This window comes from Grampus griseus (assembly GCF_964374135.1).
Source record: "Grampus griseus genome assembly, chromosome: 8".
Taxonomy (NCBI): domain Eukaryota; kingdom Metazoa; phylum Chordata; class Mammalia; order Artiodactyla; family Delphinidae; genus Grampus; species Grampus griseus.
The window spans coordinates 72,228,938-72,237,445 of record NC_139002.1 but is presented as its reverse complement, the minus strand read 5'-3'; the positions used below and the strand labels follow the sequence as shown (position 1 = coordinate 72,237,445).

General features: G+C 55.4%; 1 protein-coding gene across 1 annotated transcript; it reads left to right on the top strand.

Moving 5' to 3' along the window:
• Positions 1 to 351: 351 nt before the first annotated feature.
• KCNJ11 (potassium inwardly rectifying channel subfamily J member 11) lies at positions 352 to 3,347 on the top strand. Its single transcript, XM_082660487.1, has one exon. It carries the CDS (start codon positions 1,080 to 1,082, stop codon positions 2,244 to 2,246), a length of 1,167 nt encoding a protein of 388 aa, XP_082516613.1. The 5' UTR covers positions 352 to 1,079; the 3' UTR covers positions 2,247 to 3,347.
• The last annotated feature ends 5,161 nt before the right edge of the window (positions 3,348 to 8,508 follow it).

Below are 8,508 nucleotides of genomic sequence, written 5' to 3'. Positions count from 1 at the left end.
TGATTGGGCAAACTCCCAAGGCCAGACGAAGCGAGCAGGGAGAAGGAAGACGGTGGGAGGTGAATGGCGAGGGGCGGGGCTTGAGCTTGTGCCCGCCAGCCCTCCAGCCCAGGAATAGGTCGGGCTCCCCCTGGCGGCCCCCGGCCCCCACTCCACGCCTCCGGCGTTCGGTGTCCTCAATTCTCCACCCCACCTAGCACAGGTCGGCCTCCGCGGGCCGATTGACACACAGAAGGACCGGAGGACGGCCCTCCGCGAGCGCCCGGGCAGCAGGAGGGGGCGGGGAGGCGAGGACTGCGGCTTGATGAGCAGGAGCAGGTGCCGCGGCGAGGAGCGCGGGGTGGGGGCAGGGACGGAGCGGCGGGCGGGGTCGCGGCGCCGGCGTGCGTGCTGCCGGCGCGGAGCCGGGAGGCCGCGGCTTAGAGTGGGCCCCGCCAGCCAGGTCGCGCTGGGGGCGAGGGGATCAGGAGTGGAGCTGGGTGGAGTGGTGACTCTGGAGGGCGGAGGATCCCAAGGAGACAGAGAGGACGAGAGCTAGAGGGAGATCGGAGAGCGGCGAGAGCGCTACGGAGGGTGGGTTAGGAAAGAGGTACCTGGAGGTGAGACGGTATGAAACTGGAGCTTGGAGGGGAGCCCGGGGCCGAAATGGGTGAGGCGGGAAACACGGTGCGGGTTGTGTGGGGTGTGGTCGGTTGGTAAGATCCGGAGGTGTGACGTTCCCAGGTGGGAGAGGTGGGTTGAGAAAGAAGGCTGAGTGGGGAGAAGGGTCCTAGAGAGACGCCCAGGGGTGGTCAGCGAGTGGAGGAGAGCTGAGCTGGGATCCAGAGCCAGGTGGGGAACAGGCAGAGTAGGGGGTTCAGTAGGCAGTGGGCAGGTGGGCTGAGGTGTGAGGCTGGTATAAAGTGAAGGAGGGGCCAGGTGGAGCTGAGGATGAGTCTAGCTGGGGAGGCATCTCAGAAGTGAGGCCGGTGCAGACTTAGGGTGGTCCCAGGGCAGAAACCCCAAAGTAGGTTGAAGCCTCAATCAGGTGGTTGCTCCTCCCCCATGGGGGAGACCTCTCCCTGGTGGTCGCTGGAGCCATGCTGTCCCGCAAAGGCATCATCCCTGAGGAGTATGTGCTGACGCGGCTAGCAGAGGACCCGACAGAGCCCCGGTACCGTGCCCGTGAGCGGAGAGCCCGTTTCGTGTCCAAGAATGGCAACTGCAACGTGGCCCACAAGAACATCCGGGAGCAAGGTCGCTTCCTGCAGGACGTGTTCACCACGCTGGTGGACCTCAAGTGGCCATACACGCTGCTCATCTTCACCATGTCCTTCCTGTGCAGCTGGCTGCTCTTTGCCATGGTCTGGTGGCTCATCGCCTTCGCCCACGGTGACCTGGCCCCTGGTGAGGGTGCTGCTGTGCCCTGCGTCACCAGCATCCACTCCTTTTCATCTGCCTTCCTTTTCTCCATTGAGGTGCAGGTGACCATCGGTTTCGGCGGGCGCATGGTGACCGAGGAGTGCCCTCTGGCCATCCTGATCCTCATTGTGCAGAACATCGTGGGGCTCATGATCAATGCCATCATGCTGGGCTGCATCTTCATGAAGACTGCCCAGGCCCACCGGCGGGCTGAGACCCTCATCTTCAGCAAGCATGCGGTCATCGCCCTGCGCCACAGCCGCCTCTGCTTCATGCTGCGCGTGGGCGACCTCCGCAAGAGCATGATCATCAGCGCCACCATCCACATGCAGGTGGTGCGCAAGACCACCAGCCCTGAGGGCGAGGTGGTACCCCTCCACCAGGTGGACATCCCCATGGAGAATGGTGTGGGTGGCAATAACATCTTCCTGGTGGCTCCCCTCATCATCTACCACGTCATTGACGCCAACAGCCCGCTCTATGACCTGGCGCCCTGCGACCTGCACCACCATCAGGACCTTGAGATCATCGTCATCCTGGAAGGTGTGGTGGAAACCACGGGCATCACCACCCAGGCCCGCACCTCTTACCTGGCCGACGAGATCCTGTGGGGCCAGCGCTTTGTACCCATCGTGGCCGAGGAGGATGGCCGCTACTCTGTGGACTACTCCAAGTTTGGCAATACCATCAAAGTGCCCACGCCGCTCTGCACGGCCCGCCAGCTGGATGAGGACCCCAGCCTGCTGGATGTCCTGACCCTCGCCCGCGGGCCCCTGCGCAAGCGCAGCGTGGCCGTGGCCAAGGCCAAGGCCAAGTTCAGCATCTCTCCAGATTCCCTGTCCTGAGCCCTGCTCCCTTGGGCCCCCTTCCTCATGTGCGTGCAGGCCAGTGTGGCATGGTATGTAGACTGGACGTAGTGCGGGCCCCTCGGCCAGGCCAGGACCTGTTAAGAGGCTGGGCCCTCCTCATCTCAACCTCCCTGCCTGCTGCTCGCCCAGGGTGTTGCAAGGCACTTGTCGCTACTCTATTTCTGGCCTCAGCAGGAGCCTGTACCGGGTTATTTTTGTCCCTGCTCCTCCCAGCCCCAACTCAGGACTGGCTTTCCCCCCGACCCTGCCCCAGGCTAGGGGAGCTGTGGGAAGTGTCAGGCCCTAAAGCTGGGACTCCATCTAGTCCTCGGCCCCCACAACCGACCGGCTGCAAGCTGGACGGGTGGCTGGGGAAGAACACTCCCCAGATGGGAGGCCTGCTGCTCTGTTTCTGTGGCCCTGCGAGATGCCTGTGCTGAGGCCCCAGCCCCTACTTGGTCCCTGAAAAGGTGATGGCCAAAAGGGTGGGCCTGGCCTGCTGGGGAGGGCAGGCAATGAGGGAACACAGTCTAGCTGGAGGGCTGGAGATGTGGAGCCTCCCTGGGGCGGGCTTGGCAGAGAGGAAATGGCACCGGGAGGCTTACCTTGCTGAGCCCTGCCCAGGCATGGGGAAGGGGAGACGGGCCCCTTACCCCTGACCCCAAGGCTTCTTCAGCGGGGGCTCCAGGGGCTGGGGCTGCTGCACCTGCCTACTTCCATTCTGTCCCCGGCCCTGGGAGGCTGGAGTGGGCTGGGGCGGACCCTGGCATGCCAAGCTGAAAGAGGCTGGGGAGAGACTGGGGTCCTGGGCCCACCACGCTTGGCAGGCCTCAGACTGTACCCTGGCCTGGCTCCCCCCCACCCAGTGGCTGCCACTCACTTTGTCCAGAGGGTGGCCATGGAGGGCCTTTGGGTTGCTAGAAAAGGAGATGTTGGAAAGCTCAGGATGGAGTGGGTGTGTGAGGTCCCTGAGGCACAAAGGCCCTTGGTCCTGACAGGCTTGACCCCCAAGCCGGACTCTTGGAGCAGTGCTGTGTGTACTTGCCCAGAATTCTGCCTTCTCCATTGTCAATAAAGCCTCCCCCTTCGTGACCTAAACTCTGGGCTGTTCTTGCTGGTGGGCAGGGAGAGCAGGGGCTGGCAGCTGCCAGCCTACATCTCAGAGGCGCCATGGACCCCAGCTGGGAGGCCAGGAAAGGGACCTGGGGCTGGCCCTCTTCCCCTAGTTCAGAGACTTCCCCTTCCTGCCTTTGGTAGCCCAGCCCTACAAGACCGTCTGACCATCTCCGTTGGGCACCCATCAGGCTTATAGCCCTGAGCCCTGCCTCCACTCCCAGGGGGCTGATGGAAGGCCGAGGGGCTCAGGAGAGAGGCGGGTATGTCACAGGCATTAGTGTGGCAATTGGAGCGTTAGCTCTCAAAACAGTTGCTTGAGTTCTAAGACCTTGGTCACATAACTTAACCTCTCTGTGCCTCAGTTGCCTCATCTATAAAGTGGGGATACTACAAGTACCTACCTCATAGAATTGTTGGAGTAAGTGAAAAGCGTTATGTCAAATGCTTGAGTGCCTCGTCCATAATAAGTGCTCAATAAATGTTAACTGTTGAGACTGCTATTCAATCAGCCACGTGGTGAGACAACTGAGCAAGCAAATGCTGAGAGAAGGTGCTATTATATGTCCCCTGGTGATGCGTTTCTCTGCCTGGTCTTACTTTCTACACAATGTCCCCTCCCAGCTCAGACCCCGATGACAGGGGCTGTGACTGCAACTGTTACCTGGGCTTCTTGTCTCCATCTCATCCTCTGCACACCATCTGCCATGTAGCCACCAGAGTGGTCTTATTAAAAGACATCATTCTCTCCAACGTCAAGTGCCTCCAGTAGTTCCTCATCACCTTCTGGTCAAGGCTAGACCTGTGACCAGTCATTTCAGGCTTTGCCTGCTTTCCAGCCTTACAGCTTACTGTTCTCTGGCCAGGACACTGTGCAACCACCCGTCCCGCTGGCAGCCTCAGCATCCCCTCCTTGTATTTATCTTCCTACATCTGAGCTTTTGCTTGTTTATTCCCTTTGCCTGGAATGCCCAAGCCTCATCTCTACCTGTTGAAATCCATTAAGGTCCAAGCCAAATGATGCCTCCTTGAAGCCTCCCCTGATTCCTCTAGAAAGCGATGGTCCCTTCCCTTCCTCTGTGCTTGTGGGCATTCTACTTTTGCCTGTGTTTATGGGTCCGTCTCCCCATCCCCAAGTCCATGGCTCCTTGAGGTCAGGGACTGTGCCTGACTCAGCACTGTGACTGGCCCTGAGTAAGTGCTGAATGAATGAATGAATGGTGGATAATGTACAGGACAAGCCAAGGTCAATGCTGCAGTTTGAGGCCTGCAGAGGGCTTTGGCTGGATCAGTGAGAGTTTGTCCCAGGCTACTCCAGAGGCAGGCCTGAATGGCCAGGAAGCTGCTGGTCGAAGCTCTAAGATGCCCCCTCTCTGCACCCACAGACCCCCCAACATTGATTCTTTGCTGAGCTGACCTGTTTCTGGCTTAGAGGAAGAAGGGATGAGAAGCTCCTCAGAGCTGGCCCAGAGTTCTGGGGACAGTGCCTGGCTCTTGGGACTCAGCTTGACCGTCCTTAAGACCAGAGCAGGAGACCAGACTCACTAATGAGAAGCCCCTGGGCAGCACCTTCTCTGGGGACCATCCAGAGTAACCTTCCTCCACTCCCTCATGCACCTTAAACAGCTGGTGACAGTGAACCGGCAGAACTGAGGGCTCAGCGCCACCTGCTGACCACAGACAAGACCTACTTGATCCCCAAAACTCAGAACCACTGGTCGAGGCTTTCCGCTCTGAGACCCCTAGCCTTTAGGCTTAGCTCAGGGAGGAGCTGGAAAGTTCCAGGCATGGAGGGACAGCTGGACCAGACCTTCCTTGACACCCTCCACTGGATGTTCTTGTCCACTGACAGTGCTCCCACCATTTGGGGGCACCCCCTTTTTAAGGCACTTGTCTAAACTAGACAAGGGAGCTCCCCTGAGCTCCACTCAGCCCAGCAGGAACTTTTGTGAGAATTTTGTTTCTGATATTCCGCCTCGAGGACAGCACTGGGTGTCACGTGAGAGCAGATGTAGCAGTCCAAGCTTGTCCACACCCTGTCTGCAGAGCTGGCTCTCCAGATCCCAAGGATGTATCTCAGGTCACTGTGGTCCAGTGCTGACAGAGGCACTGTTCTCTGGGTTTGCAGATGAGGAGTCGGGATCAGACTTGCTGTTAACTTGCTAACATCTCACAGCTAGTAAGTGGCAGGCCCAAGATTTGAACCCGAGTCTGTCTCAAACCACAGCCCTGCTCCCTTCCCCTGCTGCACAGTCCCAATCTCCTGAGCGCCACCTTCCTCTAGGGGTGCCACCTTGATCTCAAGCGTCATGTCTCTAGACCAAGAACAGGAAGGGAAAGCGCAACTCAGGAAGGTCCCAGATTTGAGACTGATACAGACTCAGCTATGATAAGTGACAGCCTAGATCACGTCCAAAACACCAAGGGAGCCAGAGGGACTGTTAACTGAGTCCAAGCTTGTACTGCTCGCCACATGCCAGGCCAATAAATCAAGAGACGAGTTGTTGGGGCAAAGAACAGTGACTTTATTCATAAAGCCAGCAGACGGAGAAGGTGGTGGCTCGTGCCCCTAAGAACCATCTTGCCTGAGTTAGAAATTCAGGCTTCTTTTATACTAAAAGGGGAGGGGGTAAAGTCAAACATGTCCTGGTTCCTGTCAGCTTCCAGAGGGTATGTGTTAATTTCTTCCTTCCTGCAGTCATTCACAGGTGGGCCTGGTCAGGATGTTTCCCTTGAGCTAAACAAAGGTATTTTAGCTTAATACTCATTAGTGGGAGGCAGGGTTCCCAGGGACGGGCCATTATGTATAATTTAAGCTTATAGGCAACATCCCTTTAGTGATTAACTTGTAATAGAATACAAAGTTTCTTCCCTATTACAGGACCTCACCAACACTTTCTCCCACCCATGTGTATGATGAACCCTCCCTCTTCCGCCTTCTTGCAAATGGACTGGGGTCCCTACCTTCCAGGCTACCTTTCCCACAGCCAGTCAGGTGGCAATGCAGACTAATGGGGCACATCTGCCACTCCTGTCTGTCCCCAACTCACACCAGGTGTTGTGACATGTGTCCTGGGCCTCAGTCCTGAGTTCAAGAGAGGAGGGAAGCCAAGCCACCCTCTTCCAGTAGTGAAACTGAATTGCCAGTCTGGGAAAACTAGCCCCCTACCCATACTGGAAACCTGCTCAGGCCTAATGCCTCTGGATTTGGCATATCCAGCCAGTCACTGCATGGCCCACATGTGGCCCACTAAGGTGGACCTCCAGCCTTTCTGCTGGGGAGGACTCACCCAGCTTCTATAGAACCCATTCTCCTCAGGTAGCATCCTCCCAGCTCTGTCCTGCTCTTGAGTTCCTCTCCAACATCTTCTTTTAGGGAGAACTTTCCTAGGGAGCTTGCTGCAGGGAGTAGCCCTGGCTCCCCACACATCTCTGGGCTCACCTTTGAGGTCTCCCCAGGTCCAGTGTCAGACACCCTATTGTACCAAGACATGCAGAAGACTTGGGGGAAGAAGACATGAATGCTGCTGACCCTAGACTGGGGCAGGCCTGAAGAACAACAGATCTGTTCCAACTTGAAAGGAATTGCGGAAAGGCCGAACAATGGGATTAAGGTCAGAACTGAGTTCCAGAGAGTGGGTTTGTTGCATTAGAATCTAGACTACTGGCATCCTCTGTGCCAGGACCACCTGACTGGGGCATTGTACATCTCCATCTACCTACACCCTACTCTATTTCCACTCTGGGCTGGCCCAACTCTGGAGTGATGTGAAAGGCAGGCCACCTAGACTGGCCAACTTGGGTACAGGAGTGTGAACTTCTCTCTGTCCCCCATACTTAGGTCCTTCCAGGCACTGATGCCAATGAGTAAAGCAGTGATACACTACACAATTTATTACGCAGCCCTGCCTCTGTGTACTCTTCACTTGATCAACTCCAGTTTTCCCTATAATGCCATTATTATTGGGGAAGGGAAGATACTCCAGCGTAAACCAGACAGAAGTAAATAACTACAGTTCTGACTGAAACTTTGACGTAGGTCTTATACCTGTGAAGGGAGGAAGAAAGGACGATTGGCTAGCAAGAGCGTCAGATGACAGTGCAACTCCAAGAAAATCTCAGCCATCCCAACAGGGAGCTCCAAAGATTCCTGCCTTGATCGGCCATTGGCTGGCCAGGAGAGCATGGCATAAGCTCAAAAGCTACAGCAGGTCCCTGAGATACCATAGCTGGAACATGGTGGCTAAGTACACTCTTCATAGCAGGCTCTGTCTTGGAGGGGCTCTCAGCAGCACATCTCCACGGCAACCACACTTTTGGGTCAAAATTCAACTTCCTGGGGAGCTGTATCAGTTAGCTTTTGCTATGTAACAAACCACCCTAAAACACAGTGGCTTTGAAAAAATAAGTATTTCTCAAAAAAAGCAAGCAAGAAAAACAAAGCGTCTTCCCTGGCGCTCCAGTGGTTAAGACTCCATGCTTCCACTGTAGGGGACACGGGTTCGATCCCTGGCCGGGAATATTAAGATCCCACATGCTGTGGCATAGCCCATCCACCAAAAAGAAAAAGAAAAAGAAAAAATAAGTATTTCTCATGCATTTGAGAGTTGGTTCTGTTGATGCTGATGATCTCAGCTAGATTTGCTTACATGTCCGGTGGCTGTCATCTGATCCAGACTGGCCTCCACTAGAGCAACTAGCTCCAGCTTCCAGGGTCTCTCATCCTCTAGCAGGCTCTGATTCCGGTGTCTCTCACCCTCCAGCAGGCTCTATGAATCAGTTGGTCAGCTTTAGACAAACAGCCTTTTTTCTTGATTAATCGATTTTTCTGCTTTTCCTAAAGCATTTATAATGATATCTCATGATATCATTATATCATGATATCATGATATCAATGATAGCTATTGCACAGATTCTGCCTTGGCAGGCTCATAAATAACTGGAGGCAATTTTATTACCTAGAACCATTTAACCAACACATTTACACTGGTCTTAACAACAGCCTGAGTTATTTTATTTGCTATGTGGGCCAGAGGGATAAACATGTTTGGAAACATGTTTTAGTTTGGAAACACCCTCACTAGGGTTAGAAGTTCTTGGTTAAACCAGTAAAGTCTGGGTGGTAAGTTATCTCATTGAGCTATTA